The sequence below is a fragment of the Glycine soja genome, chromosome 7 (assembly GCF_004193775.1).
Source record: "Glycine soja cultivar W05 chromosome 7, ASM419377v2, whole genome shotgun sequence".
Lineage (NCBI taxonomy): Eukaryota > Viridiplantae > Streptophyta > Magnoliopsida > Fabales > Fabaceae > Glycine > Glycine soja.
The window spans coordinates 44,399,113-44,415,818 of NC_041008.1; the positions used below are offsets into that span (position 1 = coordinate 44,399,113).

Sequence of the window (16,706 nt, forward strand, 5' to 3'; positions counted from 1 at the left end):
TTTATGTTCAACTCATATTTTACAGTAACATAAATCATAGATGAGTGAAATAATCGTGAATTTTGTTTTTCATACGTAGATGAAGTTAAGAATAGTAAATTTCTTTTTTATCTTAAATTTTAGGTTACTTTTATTTTTAGCTTAATTGATAAGTTGTATTTTTTTCAGTTGTAAAATTTTCGTTTGAGTATATGTAAAAATAAGGTGTTAGGTTTATGCTCAAACAATAATTTTTATTTTTCTTACCAAATAACTTAAAAAAATATCTCATGTTTATTATTTTGTTTTCTTCTTTTTATCCTTTTTTGCTTATGCTATGATTGACTAATCCGTGGTTTAAAACTAAAAAATTAATTTATTAAATTATAAGTGTTTGATAAAATTAATCGTTGAAATAATTCAAAAGTATAAAATGACAAAAAAAATAATAAAATTATAATTTATTTTTAAAAAATAATACGAAAATAAAATAAATAAATTGAAGATAAAAATAAAATAAAATATTAAAAATTAAAAGATAAAAGCAAATGTTTTTAAAAACAATACTCCAAAAAATATTAGAAATTATTAAAAAAATTATTTATCAAATCTTTTAACTAGTAAAAAAAGGTTAAAAATAAACTTAAATACCTTATTTTGATGAATCAATGATACTATGGGTGTCTTTTCTTCTTCTTTATCCTTTCTCTTTTTGTCTTACTTTCTTCTTTCTTTCCAGTCCAAGTTTCTTCAATCTGTCCTTATTCCATATTTTTTATCTTCTCTAAAATATTTTTAAAATTAAAAGAAATGAAAATTATAAATAATATCTAGTTTAATTATTATAATGTTTTTTAAGGATAAAAAAAAACACTTGGGTCAAATTTGTAGTGCTCACTAGTCTAAATTCATTTGGCGGCTTCTCGTGGCCACCGAAAGAAAATGTGTACATGTACTATCTAAGTATATATCTATTGTTGTTTCTTGCAAAACACTTTGACATTATAGGTAAGGATATGTGCCTGAGCTTTGGAGGATAAAAATTAACTCAAAAGAGCACTTAAATAAAAATGATTTTAAGGAAGCGAGTGATGATTAAAAGAAGGAAAAAAAATATGTTTGCAGTTCTTATATTTCCATAAAATCTTAATTTTAGTACTCCAAATTTAATACCATCCAATTTAGTTATTGTATTTTATAAAAAATTATTTTTAATCTCTTTTCACATAATTATTATAAATGGTGCTAGTTTCTTGTGACAAACAAAGTGTTTTAAAAAAATGATTAAATTGATGATAATTTTTACAGACTTCATTTTTATCTTCACTTCCATCATCATTCTTCGATAATTATTGTAAATTTATTTTCGTGTCTTATTCTTATTTTTGTTTTGTTTCTTAAATATTTTTTTCATGAATTTGCATGATAAATAAATAATATAATATATTTATCATGTAAAAAATTATATTAATACCATCAGAAAGAAAGGACTAAAAATATTTTTTAAAAAAATAAATGAATTAAATTAGATAATATGAAATCACCATCTTCCTTACGCATTAAAAAAACACCATCTCTCTCACTTAGAAATTTATTTATTATACTTTTTCTTCTTTTATTTTAAAGTGTATTTTTTTCTTAAAAAAATGAATATGCATAACAATTAACATCTGAGTCCATTAGAAGCTTTTTTTCCACGTTGATTCTCGACATGATTAGTAATCAGTTTTGAATAACAACTATCAATTTTGTAAATTTATAAGTTGAAATTAAGATTTTTCACAAAATTTTAAAGCCAATAATAAAGATATATATATATATATATATATACTGTTAATAAAATAAATACTTAATGAAAAAATTACTTAAATTTTTTTTTATAAAAGGAACTTTAAAAACTCCGTACACTTAAAAAAGAACTTAAAATATTTTTCAATTGATTTATAATAGTAATATATCCAAATTAAACTTCATATATAAACTTATAACAAACAAAATTTGAGAAAAAATACTTAAATTTTTTCCACATACAATAAATAATTAACATACAAATTAATAAAGTTACCATGCATAAAAATTTATAATATAAATTATATATATATATATATATATATATATATAATTTCAAACGATAATTCAAAATTGAGTAAGGCATGACGTCGCACAAATATGCAATAGTCAAATTTTTAAGAAGTCAATATTCTCTAGACAACAAGGATTAAAAAATTCAGGAGATTGGCAACCAAACAAAATGGAAAAATCATTTTGCTTAGGTGTTACATCAAATGATGGTTAATTGTTATATTCATCTCCAGTGAATAAATGTGGTGTGTGTGTGCTCACATGCTCAATAGAAATTTCACATATTTTAATTATAATTTCAAATATATTTTAAAATTATACTAAAACATTGTGAGTGTGTGTATTGATTGTGTTTTGCTGCAATTTTCTACATAACAAATCTCAAACCTGAAAATAGGAAAGGACGATGGAGTTACACAGTTGATAACTGAAGGAAAGCTTATCGAATCTCAACGATTTTAAAATTTACTTGTATGAATTAAAGAAGGCCAAGATTGAATGACAGATGCGTGTGACGATACAAATAAAAGAAAGTTGAAGACAAGTATAAGTATTAATTAATTATTAATAGTATTTGGTAGGGGTAAGTACTCCATCCACCACCAGAAAGGAATATTTTCTTAGGAACATGAAAACAAAAACTTTCTAATTGTCATTCGATATTATTTCGGTAAGAATTTTTTTTATAAGTATTGTTGTTTTATATGAATTATTAATTACTAGTAACTAATTATAGTTCCCGGAATTCAAATATTACACATTCTTAAGTAGGTTACACTGGGTTCATATACAGGAAAACAAACTATTTGATATAATTCGTGTTTTATTTTTTGTGTGTCCAAAATTATTTAAAAAAATAAGACATTCTTAAGTATAATATAACAAGGTAAAAATTTTAATTTTTTTAGAAAAGAACTACCCAGCAAAACTGATGAAGGAGTGACGACTGACAAACAAGCTGGATGGAAAATAAAATATGATGACAATTAATAACAGACATTTTAATATATTTTTTTAACCAAATTAAAAAAAAAGAAAATGATCACTTCAATGCTAAGATATTTTTAAACATCTACATGTCGAATTTTTATTAGTAAAGAAAGCATTTATATACTCATAAGTTCTTATCGTAAAAGAAAGAATTTATGACATTTTATATTTTTAATATAATAATGTACTTCAATAAAAAATACTATTTGAATTTAAAATCAATCATAAAAAATAATTTTCACATAAATAATTAAAAAAATCTAATCTTGAATTCAAGTTATAAATATATAATCATCTTAAATACTCATAAAAATAACTTTTTCACCTATAATAATTTTATATGATTTGAGCAAATTTGTTTCTTATAGAAGATATATATGATTAAAAAATACTGATACAATATATGAATATATGATATACCTGCTAATTACTAACATATAAAGTTTTTTTTATAATTATTATGGTTACTATTATAATGATTTAAATATATTTCGTTCCAATGGCTACTATTCTTTAAAAGAAAACTCGCACTAGCAGCAAAATTGTTACAGTATTTGGGAACAAAAGCATCATAATGAGTTGACAATTTGGCATTATTAACCATTCAGTCTTAATTACTTATGTGACTCTTCATTGACTTTCATCACCATCATTATTTAAACACTTTCTAAAGATATTTGTCAGTATAATTAATGTAAATACTAAATATATTTTCATTTAAGAAATTATTTTTTGATACATATAATGATTTTTTTTAGTGTTATTTTGTTTACAAACCACAAGTATAACATAATGCAATTTAGTTTTAATTGATAAAATTATTATGAGTGATAAAATAATCAATGATTAAGTTGAAATACTATCATACTAGATTCACATTCAATTTAGTATTTCCTTTATTCTCATTTATAAGAATATTTCAATTAATCAAAGTTCTTAAGAAAAATAGTTAGTTTAATTAATTATATTAAAATTATTTGTATTATTATTTTATTTTTTTTAATTTCTCTATTCACTTAATTATTGTTCACAAATATTTGGAGAAAAATAATTAAATAAAAATACAGAGGAAAAAAATTAAAACATCTAGAAATTAAATAAAATCTTACAAAAATATACAAACAAATTTCTAAGAAATTTCTTATAGTTATAATTAGATACGCACATAATATTATTAAAGATAACGACAGATAATGTTAAAATAATATATGCCGATGTCATGTGTTCATGTCAATCTTCATATTTATATAGTTATAAATTATTATTGGGGAAGAAAAAATTATTATATTTTATATATTAAATATCATAAATTTATTTTCAATAGAAATTTAATATTTTAATATATATAATCCAACACAAAATCAATATTAAAAAATTTGATTAAAAAAATACTAATATTCATTACATTCTATATCTTTAAAAATACCAATAAAATACATAATGTATTACATCTTATATATTTTTATATATTCAAAATCAATCATAGAAAGTAATATTATCAAAATTCATTAAAAATACCAAAATTTTATATAACTAATATTTATTACATTTTATATATTTAATATAATAATTATATTTTTTTTGAAAAAAGCTTAGTATTTTAATACACGTAAAATCAATCATAAAAGGTGATATTAAGAAAAAATGATTAGAAAATATTAAGTTTTCCATCTTTAATATAATAAATATTTTCAACAAAATATACTATTATAATATATTTAAAATCAATGATAACAATTATTGTTAACTGAAATTAATACATTTTATATCTTTAATATGATAAATAGTTTTCCATAAAAGTGTACTATTTTAGTATATTTAAAATCAATCATATATATATATATATATATATATATATATATATTGTTTAAATTAAGTTTGGTACTTTAGTTCCATGTTTTAGACTAACAAATATTATTTTAAAGAAAACTTGCGCTAACAGGAAAAAATGTTATTTGGGAAGATAAATATCATAATGAGTTGGCATTATCAACGATTTAGAATAAATTACTCCTGTAACTAATCATTGACTTTTATCACCATTATTAAACACTTTTTCGTGGTTATGAAAATGTAAAAAATGACAATTAAATTTTAGAAGAATGAAAATTTTGATTTAACCTTAATTTGGTCTAGAGGATTAAAATAAAGAAGATGAAAATATAATATTTTTTTAAAAATTAATGTAAAGTGTAAAAAATGTAAGTCCAAAAAAATATATAAATTTTATCTTTAATACTTCTCTCTTTTTTACTAAACACATCATAAAACATATTTCTTTTGTTACTTATTATAAAATTTAAATTAAAAGTGAAATTTGATTTTGTCATAAGGTTCAATTTATTTATTTTTGAGAAAAAACAAAATTAAGGTTGAATCTAAAATGTTTCATATATTTATTATTTTTTACAAAAATATCATTCATTAAAGTAAGTTATAGAATGACTTAAAAAAATAATGTGATTTTGAGTTATTTAAAATTAAAGAGAATTGTCATATTTGTATTAAATATAGGAAATAAAATAAAATATTTGTGAGTTAAATAATTTATCAATAGAAATACTCGTTAAAGAGAAAATTAATTGAATTATTTAAAATTTACTTGAAATAAATTGAATTGTTTACGGCTAACGGCAATGGAGATGCTTTAAGACTATCTTTGTAATGTATTCTAATGCTTTTTATACATTTTTTTTGGCCCACACATATATATATTTTTTACAGATAAATGAATGTTATTATTTATTTTAAAAAGATTGACACGTAAGTTTAGACATGAATATAAGGAGGTAATTGGCACGGTAGCATGTGCCATTCATTGATTTTATGTTTGTTTTTGCGAGCGTAAGGTTGAGGAGAAGAGATGGTGGGAGCACGGCCACGGGACATAGATGACTTGCCCAAGAACGCCGCCAACTACACAGCGCTTACGCCGTTGTGGTTTCTAGAGAGAGCTGCTACGGTCCACCCCACCAGAAACTCCCTCATCCACGGATCTCGTCGCTACACGTGGCAGCAGACTTACCACCGTTGCCGTCGATTCGCCTCCGCTCTTTCTAATCATTCCATCGGTCTTGGAAACACTGTATGTACTGCTTCTCTACTCCCTTTTTTCTTTCTTTCTCCCCTAAATTAATGTTAATTATATATTCGTTTTTCAAAAAATAAAAATAAAAATAAAAATACTCCACCTTTTCTCTGCTCTTTGGTTACTTTGGTTTTAGATTGCTTTGCTCGGAAACATGTTCTGTCCAAGTAGTCAAACATGTAAATGATAATCATTGGTGTTCACGTGTCCAATAGCCTCTCTATCTATTTTGATGATACAGGAAAAGAACTGGAAGTGCGACAAGTTGTTTTAGTTCAAATTCATTGTTTTAGTTCTTAAAATTTCGGAATAATAATTTAGAATAATCATACATTATTATGTATCATAAGATTTTCGAGTTTTATAATAATTATTTTAAATATGTGATCATTTTTAAAATTAATTAAACGTACACGAAAATTAAATTAAAAAAAAAATCTCCCTGTAACTTGACAGTTATCATTTTTTTTTTATTATTCTCACTTTAACTTGCACTTATATTTGTCAAGTTTTTTTTCTTTTTGATAGGCCTTATATTTGTCAAGTTTAACAAGCAGATTAACGTTAATTATCAAATTCTAATTTATCGATGATTAAATTAATTGATTATTATTGAAGTGAGAGACTAACTTTATTTGTTGTTCTTATAATATGATGAATTACATTAGTTGATTAATTGGACATGTAAATTTTGATGATTAATTTTTATTTTTATTTTTATTTTTTCTAAAAACGGAGGAAGAGTGTCAATCCGTAGATGGATGAATATTTTATGATACAATAGTAATTTATATTTTTTTTAATAAGTTACATTTTTAATCTGCTAAACAAATGTTGAAATTATTCTCGAGATGAAAAAAACTGTAAGTACAAAAAAATGTATTAAAAATTACTTTTAAATATGTTTTTAATTAGCGAGTTAAAATTTTGAAATCATTTTGTATTTATAGTTTGGATTTGACTCCTAAAGTTATTATGCGTAGAACTTAGTTTTGGAAATTCTAAAAATTCAATCGTGATGATATGAATATTGTTTTTTGTTGTATAGTGTGTTCATGCTCTAATATAGTTTTGTTATTTTGGCCCAACGCAAAATTCTGGTAATGCAATGGTAACGAATTGTATAATTTTCTGATACTACTTTCAACAGGTAGCTGTTATTGCACCCAACATTCCAGCTCTTTATGAAGCTCACTTTGGGATTCCAATGTCAGGGGCTGTGTTGAACCCTGTTAATATTAGGCTAAATGCATCCACGGTAGCTTTTCTTCTTGGTCATTGCACAGCTGCAGCAGTAATAGTTGATCAAGAGTTTTTTTCTTTGGCAGAAGAAGCTTTGAAAATATGGTCTGAGAAGGCCAAAACCTTCAGCCCTCCACTTTTAATAGTCATCAGTGATGAAAATTGCGACCCTAAGGCACTTAAATATGCTCTGGGCAAAGGAGCCATTGAATATGAGGATTTTCTTCAAAGTGGTGATCCTGAGTATGCATGGAAACCCCCAGAGGATGAGTGGCAGAGCATTGCATTGGGTTACACATCCGGTACCACTGCTAGTCCGAAGGGTGTGGTTTTACATCACCGTGGAGCTTATCTCATGTCTCTGAGTGGAGCTCTTATTTGGGGAATGACTGAAGGTGCTGTGTATCTTTGGACACTTCCCATGTTCCATTGCAATGGTTGGTGCTACACTTGGACACTTGCAGCTCTGTGTGGTACTAACATATGCCTTCGCCAGGTAAAGTTTTGGCAGAAGCTCTGCATTTGTTTGAGTGATTGAAACTAATTGGTGTTAAATTGTTATCTCTATTGAATTGAGTGATATTTTGTACATGCCTTGTTGATATTTTGTAACTCTGGCTTCAAGTTTGATGCAATTATTAATGTTAATTCAAGTAGATGAATGCCTCATTTAGAACATGATTGATGATAGTTCTAAATAACAGTGGCGTGGTTTATAAAGTTGATATACTTTGGCTAAGATTTCAAAATCTTTCTTTTTGCAATAGTGGTCTTTGCACAGTTTTTTGGTTTAGTAACTAGTGATAACATGCTAATTTAAGTCTAAGTATACTAGATGTAATCTTTTGTTATGTTTGAAATGGAATGATATATTTGCTATTTTCTGCTTGAAGCTAATATGTTTAAACAAAACCAACACAAGTAGCAAGGAGCTTGGTTAAAGCAAGGTTTTGGTTTTGAGTTTTATAAAAAAAAAGAAAAGGCAGTAAGGGAGTTTGGCTCACTTAAGTGAATCAACTCATCTCAACTTGAATACACTGTGGCTTTCTGATAACAAGGTTCTTTGACCAGAATATGTTTAAGTACACTGCTGTGTTGTTAAGAAATAGTGTATACTTTGTTGAGAGTTGTTTTCTTTAACAACGAGATAAACGATGGTTATAGTCTTACAGTTATCCATTCTCATTTCATTTTTCCGTCATGTGTTTACTCAGGTAACAGCGAAGGCAGTGTATGGAGCCATTGCCAAGTATAAAGTGACTCATTTTTGTGCAGCACCAGTGGTTCTTAACACACTAATTAATGCCCCAGCTGAGGACACCATTCTTCCTCTACCCCATGTTGTGCATGTGAATACAGCTGGGGCTGCACCTCCTCCTTCTGTTCTTTCCGGCATGTCTGAACGTGGATTTCGTGTCACACACACTTATGGTCTCTCAGAAACCTATGGCCCCTCTGTCTACTGTGCCTGGAAACCAGAATGGGAATCACTTCCCCCTGAAAACCAAGCCCGGCTCAATGCAAGACAAGGTGTTAGGTACATTGGCTTGGAAGGCCTGGCTGTTGTGAACACAAAAACCATGGAACCTGTTCCTGCTGATGGTAAAACTGTTGGTGAGATTGTGATGCGGGGTAATTCTGTGATGAAAGGCTACTTAAAGAACCCTAAGGCTAACGAGGAGACCTTTGCAAATGGATGGTTTCATTCTGGGGATCTTGCTGTGAAGCACCCAGATGGATATATAGAAATTAAAGACAGATCAAAGGACATCATAATCTCTGGTGCTGAAAATATCAGCAGTGTAGAGATAGAGAATACTCTTTACTCACATCCTTCAATACTGGAGGCAGCAGTGGTTGCAAGGGCAGATGAAAAATGGGGCGAGTCTCCCTGCGCTTTTGTGACATTAAAGCCAGGAGTGGATAAAAGCAATGAGCAGCGTATAATTGAGGATATACTAAAGTTCAGCAGGGCCAAGATGCCTGCTTATTGGGTTCCAAAATCAGTTGTGTTTGGAGCCTTACCTAAGACAGCTACTGGGAAGATACAGAAGCATATACTGAGGGCCAAGGCAAAAGAGATGGGACCTGTAAAGTTGAGCAAGTTATAAACATATTGAAATGATCATGACGAAAAACGAACTAGTTATAAACATATTGAGTACTTTATAAACATATTGAGATAGCCTATTTGTGATTGGGATTCTGCATACTTATCTATAATAATATAGCCGAACCTTTTATATGTGGTTCAAAAGTAGTTGTTGGATAAGACCAACGTGTCACTTATCTATTTTGAAGTCAATAAATCCATCCTGGCTTCCATTATATAATTTTTAACGTGTATTTTTCTCCATTATGTGACGCAATTTGGGGTCAGGGATAATGTTCAGATAAAAGTCTTCCATAAACTCCAAGATTTAAGTTCCTGAAAATTGGCTGACATGTAGTCCAGTATCTCGGCGATCATTCATTATTGGGTTCGGTTATATGTCATATTTAAACGTGCAGATGTCTGACTCTAAGCTATATTGCTTGGTTTAAACAGAATCATCATCAAGATTCAAGCTTACCTTTCGATATCATTATTAAGCCAATGAAGCTTCAAGCTAGTTCATATAAGTTTTTGACGTTTTACAGACAGATATTGATTGATGCTTAGCAGCAGTTAGCATACATATTTCCTTGACAAAACAAGTTTCATAAGTGCATATATTAAGGTTGGCAATGGCCAATCACACTCTGATAAGTGAACAGATACATGGTATGTTTGCTTCACATTTCCCGGAACTAGAGGAGAAAAAAATTACTGAGTTTTATCATTTATTTTTCCATCTCGGGTTTTCAGTCAAATCCAAACGAAGCAAAACTCTTGAAAGTTGAAATTTTGAGTTTGCTTTCCTTCTTTGTATATTTAGGTTTAGAATGTGTCCTAAAAATCTGAACCATCTATAATTCAAGTAACGCAACAACTTCAAGATTTCTTTCAATAACTTTTGGCGGCGATTTTAGCATTGACATGCAACATCTTGAAGGTCAAGTTTATTAAAAAGAATAAAAATAAAAATGACAGAGCCGTAAGAGAAAGTCAAAGTCGCGTAGTTTATGTTTATCCGAAGTACCCAGCATATCACCATTTCAATTTTTCAATAATATTATTCGATTCGATCTCTCTAATGGCAGCATGTTACGTGCTAGACTTGGGTTCCAATTTCTCATCAATGACCTCTACTATATATATTCTTTTTTTGGAAATTCAAGATATTGTTATGTTCTTCTAATTTCTAAATAAGCAAATCCCGTGTGATACTTATTAAGTCATACAAATTACAATTAGTGTTGATTAATAAAGAAAAACTCTTAACTTGCGATTGCTTTGGCAGGTACATTAGAGAGACTCTCCCATTATATCATTTTTACAACAGTGGTGTTAAATATGTTTAACTAGGAATATGGATAAAATAATTTATGTTAAATATATTTTTAATTTGTTAAAATAGCAGGAGTGTTGTTAGGTGCATCCAGCATTATTGCTGGTGCACCCAGCATTCTTTAAAAATGGCAAAACTGTCTCTGCTAATTTTTTCCCTTACGGATCAAGTTGATCCGTAAGTTGATTTTTAAGACTTATGGATCAACTTGATTCGTAAGGGGTATTTTTGTCTTTTCGTGATTAGTGTTGGGTGCACCAACAATAATTCTGGTGCACCTAGCAGCACTCAAATAGCAGGCATGCGAACAAACCCAGGCTCATGGATGCCCATGGCCATGTAGAAAGGGCCTAGAAGTATTCCCATTTGGACATGGGCTTGCTCCTCTCATTCACAATCTCAGCCGGGTCGATTGATTTGTATAGCACAGGAAATAATTGTCTCTAACTTAGTTTTACTTGTGTGAACTAAGCATATTTCGATTGAAAGTTAAGAATTAATCTTTTAAAACACTGAGATCCAATACTTGAACTTAATTTGATGAATTCAACCTTTAGAATCAATTGGGTTTTGAGGATAAATTCGAATTATGTTTAAATAGTTTCATTCTGATTCAATATTTTAGATTATTTTTAAAAGTATATTTTCTTAAAATTTGTATTAAATTTAAACTTTATTAACTTAATGAATAACATTTATATCTTAATTTAAATTTATATTTATTTAATTCTATAATTTATTTGTATATTATATTAATAAATTGAGTTCTCAGCATGATTTCATATTTTATTGAGTTTTCATCTGTCAAATTTAAATATAAATAAATGATATAATGATGATGATGGGACAGATTAGTCTCAACTCAAGGTATAAACAACCTAGCGCCACTCACAGTACAGATATGAAATAGTAAAAATCTAAACATAATTGTAAGAGAGTAACAAGAAAATCTAAATTAAAAAGAATTTAAGCATAATAATTTAAAGAAAATGTGTACATATAAATTAAAAAAAATTAAAAGAAAATATGTTTGAATTTATAAGGAATTTATCCAACAATTGAATGAGCATAGATGCTTCTAGCTCCAAAAAAAAAAAAAAAGAGTGTATGCAACGACATTTGGATGTCCAATAATGATAAATGTGTGGTGAGTGATGGGTGACCTTGAAACGGCCGGCGAGAGACAAGTTGGACTTTAATTGAAAAATGTTTAGTTAACATCCAATATGTTATTCAACAGCCCAAAGAAAAATGAAAGATATTTGTAAGATGTATAAAATGAAGAGTAATTTGTGTATCGATTTTAATTTGGTCTACTTGTTCATAAATCACAAGAATGAGAAATTAAATTAGTTTGTCATATTTAGTTAATTATGTTGATGTTTATATATCAGATTTTTTCATCATTAAGAGAATAAGTCTATATATAAGACTATGTACGTGTTCTTATTTTCGTTGCTAACACACTTATACAAAATACTCTACAATACCTAATATATATCACACATAAATAACTATTAGTTCAACAAGTTAAGCACATGCTTTCAGTTTCAATCATTATTTTCAATAAAGCCTTCACAGTTCTACAATTTGCTTTATTTTTTATTGACATTTCAGCATTTTACATTTCCATATCTTTATTCTCAAATTCCCTATCTCTTGTACCCCATTCTTCTTTAAATTTGGGTTTCATTTTAACGCTAGTCATTTACTTTTCATTTTGCATTTCTTCTCTTTCTTTCCACTTACTTTTAATTTGTGTTAACTTAAAACAATTAAAAATAACTACTTTAAAAATCTTTGTTTTATTTATTCTCTTCTTAGTTGAAAAAAATAATAGTTAAAATTGTAATTAAAAAAATAAACAAAAAAGGTTAAGATAACAATAAAAAAGAAAAAAAAAATCTGACAAAGGGCACTGATGAAAAAAAGAAAGGAAAATGAAAAGAGAAAGGACGTAAAATAGCACTGCTATGCATGCTTATTTATATTTATTTACCATCTTAGCATCTTAGGGATCATCCAAATTTCTCTTTCATTTTGTTTCCTGCTTTTACTCTTTTATTCTATACATACATGTATGCATGTTTGATAAGTGCTGGTGTTGTCAAGAAGGCTACGTGGAGAGTAGGAGTGAGCACGAGAGAGAGTGAGGCTGAGCGAGTTATACCATCATTCTTAACCTAATCCTAAACTTTAACTGAGTTAATATTTTACATCTTAACTCATTCCTAGACCGGATCCCAAACAAACCGATAATATCTAAGCCAAATGAAGACCGACACGTGATTGACTAGAAATACAAATCAAATAAAATGATGAGATCATGATATAAGATAGATTATGTTCTTATCCTCTCTTTAATTAATTAGCATTTTGTCAAATGCTATTTTAAAGGGGGACAGCCAACATCAACTATTTGTTTGAAAAGATGCAAATGCAAATGAGAGAAGGTACAGAGGACCCTGGGGCTGAAATTAAATTCACGTGTCGATTGGGAAAAGACTAGACTCGGTTTATTTGAAAAATATACCTTGATTTGATGGCTAAATAAAACTTAAAATTAAGCAGCAATTAATGTACTGTGTTGTTCAGTGATAGAGATCACCAAACCCCATCACTGATAATTTTTTGTTGCATCACTATACTTAATTAAAGGATGTTACCCTATGCCTGGCTGCTCTCTACAAAGCAAAAATGTTTCCCGCTACACCATGTATGTACATGAAAGATTTAAATGACTAAATAATAATAACATAAAAAGGTCAAAATACTTTGCAAATGAAACACTAAGATTAAGGATAAATAAATAGTTAATCTTTCTACTTCATTAGCCGTCATGTACTGATCAAGGTCATATATAATTGAGTATCTATTTTCAAGCTAGCATTGGCCATTCATTTGTATATAAGTAAATGGCTCGCCAATATAATTAAGCAGGTATTAGCATATTGAATATTCGTTTTGGTGAAGAGAAAGCGCAAAAGCTAGGCAGAGAGTGGAGATGGTGAGAGTAGCAGAGGACATTGATCAATGGTCAAAGAACTACACAGCATTGACACCGTTGTGGTTTCTAGAAAGAGCAGCACAAGTGCACCCTACCAGAGACTCCCTTCTCCACGGATCTCGTCACTACACTTGGCATCAAACTTATCAACTCTTGCCGGAAACACTGTACTTCTCTCTACTATGCTTTACTCCATCTCTCTTTTTCTTTCTCTTGTAAATTCTATCTCCTTTTATTTTTAAAATCCATTCCTATGTTTTTGGTGTCTTTGGTTTTGTATGAGTTTAATAAATTAAAATCATCTTTTATTCATTTGAATAAAAAAAAATCTTTTGAGAGATGTAGTCCCTTGAATAAATCTCACAATTTAACAAAATTAATTCTTAACTCTTGGGGCAATGCATATCATAAATTCATAAAAAAAAATCTATCTTTTAACATTGAAATTATGCCTGTTACACTTTATTTCAACAAAATTATTTTCATATTATTATCTCATAATATATTTTTACATTAACTTTTTTTCGTATAACACTTTACTTTCAAAGAAAATGTACGACTAATTTGACGACTGATTCAGATACTAAAAGGGCATTAAATTTTCCGGATATGCTAACTTTAATCTTATATCTATCACCCCTCCCTCCCTTTTGCACTACCACCTAAATTCAATTATGCATAGAATATACTATTGGAAAATATAAAGCTCGAGAAACTCAAACATAATGATATCAATAGTGTTTTTTGTTGTATAGTTTGTTCAGGCTTCACTTCACTCCAATTTTGTTTTGTTTGACCCAATCGTAATTCTAATGTGTCATGTAATTTTCTCACACTACTTCCAACAGGTAGCTGTTATAGCACCCAATGTTCCAGCTCTTTATGAAGCTCACTTTGGGATTCCAATGGCAGGAGCTGTGTTGAACGCTGTTAATATTAGGCTCAATGCATCCACAATAGCTTTCATGCTTGGTCATTGCTCAGCTGCAGCTGTAATGGTCGATCAAGAGTTCTTTTATTTGGCAGAAGAAGCTTTGAAAATATGGTCTGAGAAAGCCAAAACCTTCAGCCCTCCACTTTTAATCGTCATTGGTGATGAAAATTGTGACCCTAAGGCACTTATCTATGCTGTGAGCAAAGGAGCCATTGAATATGAGGATTTTCTTCAAAGTGGTGATCCTGAATATGCATGGAAACCCCCAGAGGATGAGTGACAGAGCATTGCTTTGGGTTACACATCTGGTACAACTGCTAGTCCAAAGGGTGTGGTGTTACATCACCGTGGAGCCTATCTCATGTCTCTGAGTGGAGCTCTTATTTGGGGAATGACTGATGGTGCTGTGTATCTTTGGACAGTGCCAATGTTTCATTGCAATGGTTGGTGTTACACTTGGGCGCTTGCAGCTCGGTGTGGTACTAACATATGCCTTCGAAAGGTAAATTATTGCCTCATGGATTTTGCTGTGCATTTATTTGATGCAAATGCAATTCAAGTAGATGAATCCCTCATTAAGCACATAATTGATGATAGTTTTAAATAATAGTGGCATGGCTCACATTTCACATATAAGGTTGATATACTTCCACTAAGATTTCAAATTTGTCCTTCTATATGGAGTCTTTTGACAGTTTCTTGGTTGTGGTAACTAGTGATATATAGCATGCTAATTTGATGTCTAAACATGATGCAATCATATGCTATGTTTGGAATGGAATGATATACTCACTGTTTCTTGCTTCAAGCAAATTTGTTTTAAAATAACCAATACAAATTGAAATGAACTTAGTTTTCCTTACTATGTTTGGTTATGGCATTAGTTACTATTACTCAGGTAACAGCAAAGGCGGTATATGAAGCCATTGCCAAATATAAAGTGACTCATTTTTGTGCAGCACCAGTGGTTCTTAACACAATACTAAATGCCCCACCTGAGGACACCATACTTCCTCTACCTCATGTTGTACGTGTCAGTACAGGTGGGGCTCCTCCTCCTCCTTCTGTTCTTTCTGGCATGTCCGAAAGAGGATTTGGTGTCACACACGTTTATGGCCTCTCAGAAGTCTATGGCCCCGCCGTCTATTGTTCCTGGAAACCAGAATGGGAATCACTTCCCCCTGAAACACAAGCCCGGCTCCACGCAAGACAAGGCGTTCGGTACATTGGCTTGGAATACCTTGATGTTGTGAACGCAAAAACCATGCAACCTGTTCCTGCTGATGGTAAAACTGTTGGTGAGGTTGTGATGCGGGGCAATGCTGTGATGAAAGGATATTTAAAGAACCCTAAGGCTAATGAGGAGGCCTTTGCAAATGGATGGTTTCATTCTGGGGATCTTGCTGTGAAGCACCAAGATGGATATATAGAAATTAAAGCCAGGTCAAAGGATATAATAATCTCTGGTGCTGAAAATATCAGCAGTGTAGAGATAGAGAATACTCTTTACTCGCATCCTGCAATACTCAAGGGCAGATAAAAAATGGGGTGAGTCTCCATGTGCTTTTGTGACACTAAAGCCAGGAGTGGATAAAAGCAATGAACAGCGTATGATTGAGGATGTCCTAAAGTTCAGCAGGGCCAAGATGCCTGCTTATTGGGTTCCAAAATCAGTTGTGTTTGGAGCCTTACCTAAGACAGCTACTGGGAAGATACAGAAGCATTTACTGAGGGCTAAGGCAAAAGAGATGGGACCTGTAAAGATTAGCAAGTTATAAACGTGTTTAAATGATCATGACGAAAAAACTTGCTAGTTGTTGCTATTTGTGATTAGGAGTCTGCATGCTTATTAGTTATTACTAATAGTCAAAGTTGTTATCTGTAATAATATAATATAGCAGAAGCTTTTATCTGTGCTTCAAAAATATATAGTTGGATAAGAAAACGTGTCAC

General features: G+C 29.7%; 1 protein-coding gene and 1 pseudogene across 1 annotated transcript; both read left to right on the forward strand.

Moving 5' to 3' along the window:
- Nucleotides 1–5,848: 5,848 nt before the first annotated feature.
- LOC114419987 (acetate/butyrate--CoA ligase AAE7, peroxisomal-like) lies at nt 5,849–9,737 on the forward strand. The gene is made up of 3 exons (XM_028385821.1): nt 5,849–6,136; nt 7,290–7,877; nt 8,596–9,737. Exons 1-3 carry the CDS (start codon nt 5,915–5,917, stop codon nt 9,490–9,492), a joined length of 1,707 nt encoding a protein of 568 aa, XP_028241622.1. The 5' UTR covers nt 5,849–5,914; the 3' UTR covers nt 9,493–9,737.
- Nucleotides 9,738–13,764: 4,027 nt separating this feature from the next.
- Nucleotides 13,765–16,640, forward strand: LOC114420736 (annotated as a pseudogene).
- Nucleotides 16,641–16,706: the final 66 nt, after the last annotated feature.